This window comes from Adiantum capillus-veneris, chromosome 16, assembly GCF_014529385.1.
Source record: "Adiantum capillus-veneris isolate H3 chromosome 16, ASM1452938v2, whole genome shotgun sequence".
Classification (NCBI taxonomy): domain Eukaryota; kingdom Viridiplantae; phylum Streptophyta; class Polypodiopsida; order Polypodiales; family Pteridaceae; genus Adiantum; species Adiantum capillus-veneris.
Window position 1 is genome coordinate 59,647,169 of NC_140946.1, and position 13,533 is coordinate 59,660,701.

Consider the following 13,533-nt stretch of genomic DNA (forward strand, 5'->3'; position numbering starts at 1 on the left):
AAACCCCTCTTTCGATCTTAATGGGCTCAGGGAGACGATCACCAACTATAATGCAGACTTGAGAGTGGGTGTAGAGAGCTTTAATAAAGCGTAAGGCTTTCCCTCCCACCCCGGCGGCCACGAGTTTATAGAAAAGGGCTTCGCGCGGAACAATCATATGCCTTCCAGAAATCGACGAATACTGCGTACGTCGGTCTTCCATTATTCTTTTGTCGAATGACAATTTCCTTTAGCATGCGACTTGTCCAATGCACTCCGAAAGCCAGCTCGGCCCTTCAGGAAGAAGCCGCGCTCTTCCAGAGTCCTAGCGATGCGCGTCACTAAAATAGTAGTCACAAGTTTGAGTGCTACATTAATGAGAGAGATACCTCGGTAGTTATCCGTAATCGTGGGGTCACCCTTCTTCAGAATCGAAATGAGCACTGCTACGGCATGCTCGGCTGGGACCTCCACCGTATCGAAAATCGATTGGATAAGTCCGAGGTATGCTTTTCCCATAAGTGTTCCAGGCACACCCCGATCCTTTCGAGCGCCCTTATCCTTAACGAGGAGCTTGAACACTTCCGTGGGGATACCATCTGCTCCCGCCGCCTTGTGACGCTTCAGTCCTTGGCAAGCCTTGCGGACTTCCGATCACGTGAAAGGGTCATTTACCTCCGTCGTTCTCGGTCACACCTTGACAGGCTTACCTCGCCAGGCCTGAGGATCCAGGCTTGTACCGGTCTCATCCGAGAATACTTGGTGCAATGCCCTTGCCAAATTTCAAGAGTTTCTTCTTCCCCCGCCTGTAATACCCCCGCACTATCCAAAAGGGGCTGCACTAGCTAGCACTCTAGAACTTTTCCGAACATTCGCAGATTCAAGTTCCACCACTTCTTGTGCTCTCTTCCCCGCACGCATCCCTACCTTGGGTCGACTTAGGGTCTAGATCTCTAACCCTAAGGAATGCCTTACGTTTGTTATTAATCGCGCGCCTAGCCCTGGTAATCTAGTCTAGTTCGCTTGGTCAGCAACTCTGGGTGCCGTTTCCCAAAGACTCCGGCCTCCTTCGCTATGGCTTTGACGTTAGCCTTGAAACCCTGGATCAATTTATGGGTTATTGTATCGGGCCCTGACATTCATTCAACTTAAGGAGGGGCTCCCACTTATTGCTATTCAAGAAGAAATCCTTAGCCCCATCGACTTTAGTTGCATCAATCCTCGATCTCCTTTCAACTACGCCTTTCATCCCTACGCCCGGTGCGGTGCCTAAGATCTTGCAGGACACTGGCTAGTGATCTGAAATGTCCGTGCTCCCCAGGACATAGGATTTACGAAGAGATGACAAGGCCAGACTATAGACTATAAAAAAATCGATGTTCGATCTTCCCTTACCACGGGGGAGTGATACGTGAGGGCAACCACGACACTGAAGGATTTGATACTTGGGGCATTTTGACTCTAGCCACTTAGCCATCCTACACTGGGTCATGTTCCAATCGCCTCCCACAACAATTGGGACATTCTTCTCGGCCAGCCATGAGATTTTTCACTAGAGTCTTAACATACCGGCTGGGGCCTCCTTCAATGCCCTCTGGGGCACATACACATTCCCGTGGATCCACGGTCCCGTCTGACTCTCCGAGTGCAGCTGGACAAAGATACCGTTGGGGGAAGACAAGCTGAGCTCAAAAGCCCAGCATCTCCGTGAGGCAAGGGAAATCAATCCTCTCTCCCTAGGTTCGCCTGACCCTAGGGACTGAAAGGTAGTAAATCTTGGCACCTCTAACAGCCAACTCAACTACCTAAGAACATTCACGTTTCCTGCAACTCGACGACCTCCAAGTGTCCCTTCGAACCAACGACTCAAGCTTAATTCTCTTATTCTGAAGGCCATTCACATTCAACGAGACCAAAATGTGTCCCTCCGGGAGGAGGGTCCTACATGGCCTTATTATCCTTGAGCGCTCATTGAAGGGGACTGACACCTTGGCATGCCATCTGGAGAGGCGGGATTCGCAACGCAAGCACTGGACAAGGTCGCTCGCAGCAAGCGGGGACTTCAGAATAATATCAAACCGGTTGTTCACCTTAGTCACCCGTAAAATCAATGACTTGCCCATGATCAACTCGAGCAGACGTCTGAAGGTGACCTTAGAGTAGGCCAACGCGTTCCAAACGCATACCTTACCCAAGCGGCCTACCGACACCATACGACCTAGGGACCTAATACGGATGATCTCCTTGCCGCAATCCTTTCTTCGGACGAAAGGTGCGTCACTTGCCCCACCGGGGGGGGGAGGCAAGGCCTTGCGGCAAAGGACACTACCTTGGGGACTGAGATAAGGGGGGTGAGAGAGTAACTCTCGGGGGGGGGGGGGAAGGTGGCTCTTCGGGGGGAGAGTGGAGCTCTAAGGGGGGGTGGGCCTTGTTTCGAACCACAGGGCCCCGTCCGTCCAATCGTGCTGACAATTGGAACGCTCATGATTACAGAAAGAAGGTAAGCTTAAGTTCGTAACAAAAGAATGAAGGTAAGAGTAATAGATCGTTTGAGAGCTTAAGAGCAAAAGCGTTTATATATATAGTTGTACTTTTCATGGGGGTCCCCTGAATACTCTTTCCCGCGGGGGCTAGGAGAGAGACCGCTTGCTTCTCATCCCTCCACGATACTAGGGTGAGCGCCACATTATTGGAAGAACTTCCCCCACTTTGTCGTGTGAGGAGAGTCTTTTAGACGACGTACTCTTGCTTCCGCACTCGGAGAGAGGAGTGTGGTACCTCACCATGCAGTGGGTCCTTTTAATGTTTTTGATTCACACCATCCCCTCTTGTACGCACTCGTCAAGCGGGGGCCGCTTGAAACTCATCCTTTCACGGCCGTAAGAAGAGCCCCTCTGGTTTTGGCATGCTCCAAGGGTCCAAGAAGTTCCAACGCGAAGGTTCTGTGAGAAGGGCGTCAACCCACCGACGTCCGTGCATGAAAAGTTCATCTTCCCCGGCTTCGAAGAGACATGCCGCGGTTCCTGTCGGCTTTTAGACTCCTTCCGAGGGAGATCCCGCAGGGCAACACCCCCTCTACTCTCATCACCTAAAGGGTTCACTTGCAGGCCCTAGGCCAAGTCCAGGGTACAGGTGACTCGAAAGGAAAGGGTGCATCGTGAAAAAGGATGGGTCAGGGGAACTCATCGCCTCACCTCACTCGTCTCTTGTTTCTCAACTCACCCCCTTCTCCGCAAGCGTTGGTTGTTCGACGGATGTGATATTGGCGTCAGTTCGAGGGAGGCTAAGTTGTGAAAAGAAGTGGGTCAAGGGAACTCGTCGCCTCACCTCACTTGTCCCTTGTTCCACGACCCACCGTCCTTCTCAAGCCGACGCCATCACCCCTTTAGTTCAGGTGGGCTCTTCATACAACTTGACGTGGAATTACGGCCAAACATTCCCTTCCCCTTAGTGGTCCTCACGAGGATAAGCCTCCCAAGGTTTGCCCCAAGTTACGACATGAGCTACACTCTCTTACCTTGCATTTGTGCACGAAGGGAGGAGCGCCTCCAACTACGGTCACGTTGGTGTCCGAGGGGGGGGACTTGAGTGAGTTGTACAGGGGGACTACCTCCGGTTTGACCCAACATCCGAATTAACTCATGGGTAATTTTATAGATTCTCCCCTAGGCACGTCACGCCCTTTTCCCACCTTCCCGCTCCTGTGTCAATCCCAATCAACCCGCTCCAACCTTCCTGCCCAACTTTTGAGGTTCCTTAGTGGTCTCACCTCCCCTTCAGGTTAGCCCTTCATAGACTTACTTGATTAATGAAAGCAACCTTGGCAAATGCTTTCGCAATAGTTCGTCTTACACAAATCCAGACTTTCACCTCTATCTTCTGTAAGACGCAAGCCTCCAATGTCCCTATTAATCGATACCCCTTCTTTAGTGACCAACACCTTAGAGCCGAAGCCCTACTGTATTATTCCATGTCCTTATATGCGAAGTACCCGGCACTTTTTGATTGGGGCAGCAAGCACACACCAAAGGAGGCGGGCCGCTCACCCCGATCCAGACTTCAACTGTGAGCTTTTTAAATTGCACCTCGTAAAAAGGTGACCCACCAATCAATTCTTAAAGTTACAGTCTTGCACCTGCTGTAGCCTTAATATCCCACCATCAGCCTTCCGAGTATGAAGGGCGGAGTGCCTCCGGCTATGACCTCGTCGGCCCCAAAAACGAGAAGTCCTATTGGTGTCCTTGGAGGGCCACCTCTGGGTTGACCCGTCACCCGAACATCTTGGGTGATTTATAGAGCCCCCCATGCATAGCCTCTCTCTCCACAGTCAGTTTCTCAGTCCCTAGGTTTCCGTCCTCGCTCATGTCCACCTCGGTGCTCCTCAAGGGAGTCCTATTAGTGTCTATGCAATCCCACCTCCAAGTGGACACCAAGGTCCCCCAAGGTGTAGACTACATTTTCAACCTCAATTCCCCCACCCGTTGGGTCCCGACGAGCCCCTTCACCCTTCCTGCTTGTCTTTCAGGGGTCCTTTTGATTTCCCAGCCGACATCGTTTATGGTAGAGACTAGGACGATATCTTGATCGTCTTCAAGCCTCCAACTTTCATTCTTGATTAATGAAAACATCCTTGGCAAATGCTTTCACAGTAATTCTTTCAACTCTGACAATTAAATACGAATGCCGCCAAAAATAACTTTTTCCTTAAGAACAAATATAAGACAATATTTCAAGAGCTCCATCATTGGCAATTTCCCATTGAAATGGCATCACATTTAAAAGGTAGCTCCATCCCTAACAATTTCGCATAGATAAGTTGTGTGATAATAGTTTCCATGCATCATCGGGGGTGATTTGAAAAGCAAAATCGTAACAAAGAGAAGAAACACATAGTGAAAAGTCACAGTGGCCTACATAACAGGACGAGAAAGAGAGTGTGTGACCGGCTATTCAATGTCCCTTTTTGTGCAAAAAAAATGTTCTCTCTCTCTCTCTCTCTCTCTCTCTCTCTCTCTCTCTCTCTCTCTCTCTCTCTCTCTCTCTCTCTCTCTCTCTCTCTCTCTCTCTCTCTCTCTCTCTCTCTCTCTCTCAATGGCCCACACATACATAAGACTACGTCTTACAAGAAAAAGGAAGAAAAAAGGTTTGCCAATGGCCTACATACATATAAGACAATGCTTGCTTAATGCCCCTCTTTGCGGCACTCAACAATCTTTATCCAGCAGTCCACAATTGCTCCCAAGAGTTCCATGCTTTACTGAAAGCCTTAAAATGCAATTCTCTTCTCCTCTTAATATGCCCATCTTGTTGTAACAATGAAACTCTGTATCTGTGTGACATGCTTCTCATCAAATTAAAATCAATATGTGTGCCTCTATCACTGGATCGTAAACTCTGATGACCCCAAAAATGTAAGGCACTTTGAAATCATTTGACAAGTTCGTTTTGAAACACCGGCGATTCTCCCATAGATAATATGCATCATACAAAACCTGTAATGCACTTTCATTTTCCATGCAAACCAGAATTTGGAATGCAAAAGTACTTAATCTACTGACCAAGAGTGATGCCAAATAACAAGACAAAGTACTGAACTAACATTAACACTAAATGTGCCCACCGCCAGACATCTTCCATTAGCTTCTGTATGAGCAAAAAATAAAGAATCAACATTAAAATTGTTACCTGTTTTCTTCAGGGTAGTCGATCCATCCCGGTGAGCCAGACAAACCCCTCTATAGTGCACTCAAGTTTACAGATTTACATGGGATGCGATGTTATCGAGTAACATCATTGAGAAGAAAATGGAAGATGCAAAACCACACAATATCTTTGCATTGTACTACTTATATGCATTGGGTAGAGCAGTCATGAAGGCATTGTACGACGAATCCAAGTCGAATAGAAGCTGCCGGGACTCCTGCTCATTGAGCTCATCTGATGCACCCATCCTATTTAGCTTGGCAATCCAGTCGCGTGTCTTGACTTTACCCTCAAAGTCGGCAGGAAGTAAAAGCACCTTGTTTAGAGATGACAGAAGATCTAGGAGGAGGGGGTGCACCTGGTCAACAGCAACCATGTTGAGTTTGAGAGAATCCATGGCAGTGATGTAGTTTTGGACACATTCGGCCACGGCGACAGCAGATCCCGACTCCGAAGACAATGCGCCCTTGTGTTCCACAGTCGCAGGAACGCCTGAAACCAAGAGTCTGTTGAGGGCAGCAGGGCAGTCCATCTTGAATGCGTTCATGAACCTTTCTACATCCGGAACTGTGTCTTTGAGAGATTTCCATAGCGTTTTGAACTGAGCGATGAGCTTGGTGCATGCGGGCTCGTACTCTGCGGGCGAAATGACGTCCCTGACGTAGGCCTTCTCCAGCTTCTCCGTGGTCTTGATAATAGTAAACAAATCTGCGTAGTTGTCAAACATCTCCCGCTCTCGCTTGTCGCTCCATAGCTTGACCTCAGAGATCGCCATGAGGGAGCCGATCAAAGGTGGGACACACACACACAGAGAGAGCCTAGAGTTTAAGGCCCGTCTTCGTTTCGAATATATAGAGCAGAGGAGACGATCGGACGCGAACCTCCTCTTTTGTCCGACCCTCTTTAGCAAGGCCACTTAGGGTAAAACACCCCTCTCAACTTTAATTAAAAACAAGAGACATCAACCGTTTAGGGCTAGCGTGAGTGAGAGTAAATCGGCACCCTCGGATCTTTGGCTCATGCCCTTATTGGCGCATTGGTTGCCTACTCCCTACTCCCCTTAGGGGTGTCTCTTCTTTCACCTCCAATTTTGTTACACTTTAGAACGTCATTCGTCGCTCATGTATCATCGCTCAAGCTGCGACTTTTACTCGTAGTAGATGTTGCCCTCAGCTATCTGATGTGCCCCTGCTTATGTGGTCCTCCATTGGGTGTTTTACCCTAAGCCCATTCAAATTGCACACAAGTGTGCACGAACCCCTTTCAGCTACCTTCGGTTCACAAAAATGGACGTGAAATTGGAGAAGGTGAAGGAGATACTCAAGAGCACACGACACAAGGAGTAGTATTACTAAAGTTAGATACACATCGAATTCTACTTGCCCATCGCTTTTGGGGATGGGAGTGAAAGTGTTACATATATTGTAACAATTATTGATCTATAAAGCTTGTAAATAGCGGAAAATAACTTAACATAGTGAGCATTTCATTAAGAGCAAATTCCTAATGAGCATACAAGAGTGCTTGGTTGGAGAGAGCAACATTAGCATAACACCTAATTAGTTTGGCATAACAATACTTGAAAGAGAGAGAGAAATAGAACAATTGACAACTATTGAGGACCGGATTTACATGGACCGGTCCCCCCTCCATTAGGCATTTGCATTATAACTTCTCCCATTAAGAGAGACTTTGTACAATACAATTCTTTGTGTTCCTTGGTAAAAACTCGTCGGTGCTATGAAGATGGAAGCTTCATGCACCAAACTTACATGTGATAACACATAACATCAGTTACTTGTTGGTCTCAGACCCAAGACCTCACACACCTTCGAAGATAGTGAGAGCTAGCGGGGTATGAGAGTAGATCTAGAGGAAGAAGGAGTATTCTTACGAAAAAGAAGTATTTCCTCATTTAATTACTCTTGTAGCTTTGCTTAGCTTAGTAATTAGATAATAGAGGAGAGAAGCATGGCATTGAAGCTTAGCTCTTGGTTGGATTTGCATTCCATATCAAGAGTTGTTGGTGCAGGCTTCCATTCTCAAACTTGGAGAAGAAGATGAGCTTTCCATTAAAGCTTGGAGAAGAAGATGATTTTCTTGCTCTACACATGAGTTGTGTGAGTGTATGTGGAATAATGCCCTTCCAAAACAGTCCCCTCTCTCCTCTTGGTTAACCCCCCTTGCCAATTACTCATGTTGCATTCCTATTGGCCCTTGAAAAGCCTAGCCAATAGTATTTGAGTATGAGTTTTACTCTTGCTGGCTTCCAATTGGCCCGTAAATAATTTGACCAATAGCCTTTGAGAGGCCCAGTCAAGAGCCTTGTGACAAGTGTCCAACCTTTTTTTCCATTTTGTAAATGCCAAATAATTAATTTAATTATATGCTTTGCTATTGGACCTTTTAGTCATTTGGCCAATAGGAATTAAGCAATTTTAGGAACTGCTTAATTATCATTGGACCTTTTGACTGTCCAATAGTCTTTTAGGGAGACTATTTCTTATTGGTTATTTTTTGAGCATTTATAAAAATGAAATTTTAGTTTACACTAGCTAACTTCTCATTGATCCACCTCTGTGCCCATCCAATAGGATTCGTGCAAGAATTGGGGGTTTTTTTGCATGTCTAACATGTGTCCTCTTTACTTTGTGGAAAGGGTAAGCTTAGGTGTATAGTGTGTGTGTGTGTGTGTGTGTGTGTGTGTGTGTCTAGTTCTTATTAAGCTTTGTCATCTTTCCAAAACGTTTTTGCTTTTGTCCTCTAGCTTATTGGCCTTTTGTACACACACAAAGCATCCAATTCCATTTACAATTGACCATTGGACTTTACACTTTGAAATTTTGGAACTTAACCTTTTGGAAGTCTTAATGGGCTGAAGCCTAAGGTCTTTGGAGCCCATTCATTGCACATTGCACATTGCTCTTGTGCAGATGGTACCCCTTTGGATCCCTACTGTGGGCCCCCTACTGTGACCAGTCTGCTAGCTTTACTAATAATCTAGCTTTTTCTCCCCTGGTACTTCCCCATATTAAATGATCAGTTTAACATGAGAAAATCATTTAGGAGAATTAGATATTAGTTATTATGACATATATAAAGGATTATATCTTCTAAAAGTCAAATCAATGTCAGCGCTTCTCCGTAGTCTATTGGTGTGACCTTTTGAGGTAAGCATTGTCAGGTACACCCCCACTGAGCTTGGGCAGGGGGCCTTGGCAGCTCATCAGATCTTCCACCGCCCACGGTACATCCTGGTACTTCAGGGGTGGATCTGTGTTTTAGAGCATGGCTGGTTATGCGCTTGGAAACCATCAATATATACTCGGAACAATCTTTGGGGGTATGCAAGATATGATGCCAAACCCCATGTATGATAATATTGGCATGGAGGAAGGGTTTCAATGCAATCAAAGGTAGTTTGGGGTGCCATAGGGACAATTTTGGCATGGCTAGTTTTTCCGTCCAGCAAGCAAATATGGCACCAGTGACTCAGAATATCAATGGCCTATTACAGTGCCCATGTTGCAGACACTTCCCTATGATAATTTGGGAGCATTGGAAAAGCCAAAACCATACAAAGAAGGTAACTTTCAACAGATTTGAGAATAAGACAGACTCTTATTTTCCTCCAGCAGTTTAATACTGCTTGTGCAGAAGGGAATTTTATAAAAGCCTCCAAGGTCAGGAAAGCTACCACTTTCTGAAAGGTAATGCACGTACATGGTGGACGACACTGTTAATGCAAGGACAGGCACTTGCCACAAGGGTTTATTTCAAGCAAATGTTTGTATCTGCGTGGCTGTCAAATGAATTTGAAGCCGATGTCATGACAAATTGGCACCAACTAACTGTGGCTACTTGCGAGAGCCTAGAGGAGTACAATTGGAGGTTCGTTGCACTCAGTAACCTCCTGCAGGTTTGTGCCATTGACAAAGCAGATTGAGCAGTATTGTTGTGGGCTAGGGCTTAGAAACTACTGTACAAAGAACAAAGTGGCCACCCTTACTCAGCTTATGGAAGTTACCAACACTAGTCATGCCTTGTTGAAGGGAGAAACAGTGGGTTCCAAGGCAACGTGAAAGGGGGCCAGGCAAAGAAAAATTCAGCAAAGAAGCCCTTTGAAAAAAAAGCTGCTCCTAAAGCGTCACTGGGGTTAGAAAAGGTAGACAAAGGCAAGGACTCAGTCGAGACGTCTGAAGGACGGGCTAAGAAAAAGAAAACGAAGACTTTCGTACGCAAGTCGTTCAAGGAAAGGAAGCCTTTAATGACTCCCGGGACACTCAAGATGAACACCTTCACCAAGAGGCCAAGGGCCCGCAACTTAGAGCTCACATGCTGGGAGGCTCGCATCCACTGACTTGAGTCCCTTTGGTGGCTCATTGATGGGCTCGTCCAGAAAACGGCCCAAGATCATGTCTTGCTTGATGCGCGCGGGAGCCTTGGTGGCACCGCGCGGAGTTGAAGTTTAGTTGAGTGCGGAAACGTCTTTATGTTCATGTTGAGCGAACGAGGCTATTCGGGCCTTGAGCGCGTATCTAAGAGGCCCCTCTGGAACTCTCTCAAGCCACTTTGGGCTATCTTGGCAAATTGCCGAAATGGGCCCCGGACCGCCTGAGAACAAACACTTTATATGCAAGTAGCTTGGTCATTTTTCTGCACATTGTCCCCAAAGGAGGAGGCCAACTGACTCAGAGGGCAAAGAGGACAAGAAATGGAAGAAGCCCAAATCCACGACTGGGTTAGTGCCAGATATAATGGGTGATAGGCCAAACTCAAATGCCAGTGAGTTATGCAAAGCTTGGGGTAAAGTGAGAGATCAGACAGCACTTATCTTCTTTGATCCAGGTGCTAAAGCAAACTTTATCTCACCAGAGTTGGCCACCAAGTTGGGCATCAAAGCTGAAGAAATGGGGTACACAGCAGAGGCAAGGTTGGCATGTCCTGGCCACTCAAAGTGTGTTACTCCTATCATTGGAAAGTTGCATCTACCTATTCAGTCATATGTGGGGACACAAAGGAATTTTATATTATGCCACTGGAAGGGTGCGATGCGCTATTGGGAATCCCGTGGATATTTCATACCCGTGGATGTTCTGTATACAGAGAGTGCTAGATGTCTTCCACAAAAAGATCACCCTTCACCATAGAGGCAAAACTCACATCCTTGATGTAAAGCTTAAAGGGGAGTCTGTCCCTATTGTATCTCCTTTGGCTATCACTTTTGTAATTAAGAACCATCTTTTTGCGTACTTGATTTTTGCACGTGATGTTTCAAATAATTGTCAGTCAAATTTATTTGTTGTTAGATGAAGAAAGGTCAGTATTTTTGCGAGAGTTTTTTTTTCTAACTCATTACCGTCTCGGTTATTGCTAGAGAGGCCCGAGGATCATGCGATAGATTTGGAGCCAGGTTGTAGCCCACCAAATAGGCCTTCCTACAAGGTAAGAGATTATGGACCAAGTAGAGCAACTGTTAGAAAAAGGGTTGATTCAACCTAGTTCTTCACCCTTTTGCTCGCAGCTCCCCAGTGCTTCTAGTGCAGAAGAAGAATGGCTCTTGGCACATGAGTATTGACTACCGTGTGCTGAATAAGAATACCGTCAAGAACAGGTTTCTTATTCCAAGGATTGATGTTCTTGACCGTTTAGAGGGTGCTGCAATTTTCAGCAAGATAGACCTTAAAAGTGGATACCATCAGATTCGTATTAGGCCAGAAGATGTGCGCAAGACTGCGTTTAGACCACTTTCGGTCTTTATGAGTTCTTAGTAATGTCATTTAATCTTACAAATGCTCCTGTTACGTTCAATAGGATGATATTGGATTTTCCGCCCACATCAAAATTTTGTTGGCGCATTCTTTAATGACATGACAGTCTTTTAAAGAATGAAGAGGAGCATAGGCGCCACTTGACCATTGTGTTTGAAGAGCTAAACAGTCACAGGTTGCTCATCAACCCCAAGAAAAGTGACTTCTTCTTGGAAGAGATCCACTTTCTAGGCCACATAGTGTCAAAGTTCAAGACATGACCCGATTTGAAGATTGAGCACGATATCCGTAGCTTCTTGGGATTATGTTCTTACTATAGAAGGTTCATCCGGAACTTTGTCAAGATTGCTTCACCCCTACATCCTTTGCAAAAGAAAGAGGTCACTTTCAAATGGACACAAAGAGATTTCAGCTTTTAATCTCTTACAAAAAAAGATGACTTCAGATCCAGTAATTTGTTTACCAAATCTCAAGAAGTCATTTGTGGTCCAGTCTGATGTGGCAATAGTATTGGGACAGATTTAATGCAATGAAAGCAAAATCTTGTTGTCACGTGCGCACTTCACTAGCGCTACGTGGGCATGCTTCTGCTACAGTCTAGCATGAGTCTTAGCTTGAGATTGAGCCTCGCACCTTTGTGAGCCTCTAGCAGGACATGCATGCCCAGGCCAGTCATAGTTGCATACCCTCTCTTGCACATGACAGCATTTCATCATGCATGCATTTTACCGCGTGAACCACCTTTTATAGGTCATTTATTAAAAAGTGACTTTTCATTTACCCTTGTCGGAATGTAGGTAGGGCAAATGGCTAAAGAAACTACAAAAGGAAGCAGGGGGCGCCAATACAGGGGAGATGAATGCAAAGACACAAGGAGGCAGGCACCCGACCGACAACATCTCAAGCTTCTCTAGTGTTTTCTCCAGGATCAGCCTAGCGTTTTCAGCATCAGAAGACCAACGTTTTCAGCCCATAAAACCAGCATTTTCAGATCAGCCTAGAACCTCGCCGTACCACACCCTTCTCGGTTGCAAATCCTCGCCGTACCGCACCCATCTCGGTTGCAAATCCTCGCCGCATCGACCATCAGTAGCACATCAGCCTAGCATTTCTGTCTTCAGCCCAAAGCAGCCAGCGCTTTGCAGATTCATCCCAGATCAGCTAGCATTTTTGCATTTCAGCTTCGCATGCATTGGTGGTTGCAGATCCTCTCCGCAGTACCACCGCACTTGTAGATCTTGAGCAGAAATACCTAGCGTTTCCAATTTTCAGCCATTAGCAGTTCAGATCTTGACGTCGTCGTTGTCTACATAGACTCAACAGTACCCAGCATCAGTACCCATTAACATCAGCATCTCAACATTCAGTCATTGTATGAGCATTTGTGCAAGAATGAAGAAAGTACTTGCTCTGGCAACAAAGCAAGGGGCCCGGGCCCTTGAGGGTTTGGGACCGACATTCGGTGTTTGTCTCTTTTCTCTCTCTTGTGTCTCTCTCCTTCCTTCAGTTCAGTACAGTTCTTTCAAGTGAAGTAAAGCGTCCCTTGTGTTTGTGTGGAGTACTAGATTCGAGCTGAATCCATAAACACTTCCGTTGCACCTGACACTTGCAAGGGCTGGAAAAGACTATGCAAATCTATGAGAAAGTGTCACAAAGTGATGACGTGGCGGACAACAGAAACCCTAATTTCTGCTAGAAACCCTAAAATTCCTGCAAACCCTAATTTCTGCCAGAAACCCTAATTTCCGGAAATCGCGGAGGCTAAAAAAAAATTTTACAAATAATTTTTTAATTTCGGAAAATGATGAGCGACGCAAATTTTGCTTTTTTCTCTACAATATGAGAAAGAGAGAATGCTTTTTCTTTCAAGTTTTGACTCTCTATGAGAGAGAGAGAGAGAGCAATTGCTTTTGATTTGAAGCTTTTGGGGCTCTGCTTTTGGGCATCCCTTGTAATCTTTAAATTAGTGGTGAGGGCCTCACTTCTCAGAGCATCTGGACGCAGAGTCTGAGAGTGAAACCCTAGCCACTCTCTTGTACTTTGATCTGATTAATATAAAAAGAAATACCAAAAGGGGCGC

At 46.0% G+C, this 13,533-nt stretch overlaps 1 protein-coding gene across 10 annotated transcripts in view; it reads right to left on the reverse strand.

The window, feature by feature from the left end:
- Nucleotides 1-13,533, reverse strand: part of LOC147439126 (uncharacterized) — a 51,891-nt gene that overhangs the window by 26,548 nt on the left and 11,810 nt on the right. The window contains exon 3 of one of the 10 annotated variants that reach the window (XM_086485028.1): nucleotides 5,116-5,320. The exons of 7 other annotated variants lie outside the window; for them this stretch is intronic. In XM_086485028.1, coding sequence (XP_086341154.1) covers nucleotides 5,184-5,320 — 137 coding nt within the window. In that variant the 3' untranslated portion in view covers nucleotides 5,116-5,183. Of the gene's footprint in view, nucleotides 1-5,115; nucleotides 5,321-5,581; nucleotides 6,175-13,533 lie in introns of those variants that run through there. 2 more of the 10 variants (XM_086485029.1, XM_086485034.1) reach the window with 2 other exon arrangements.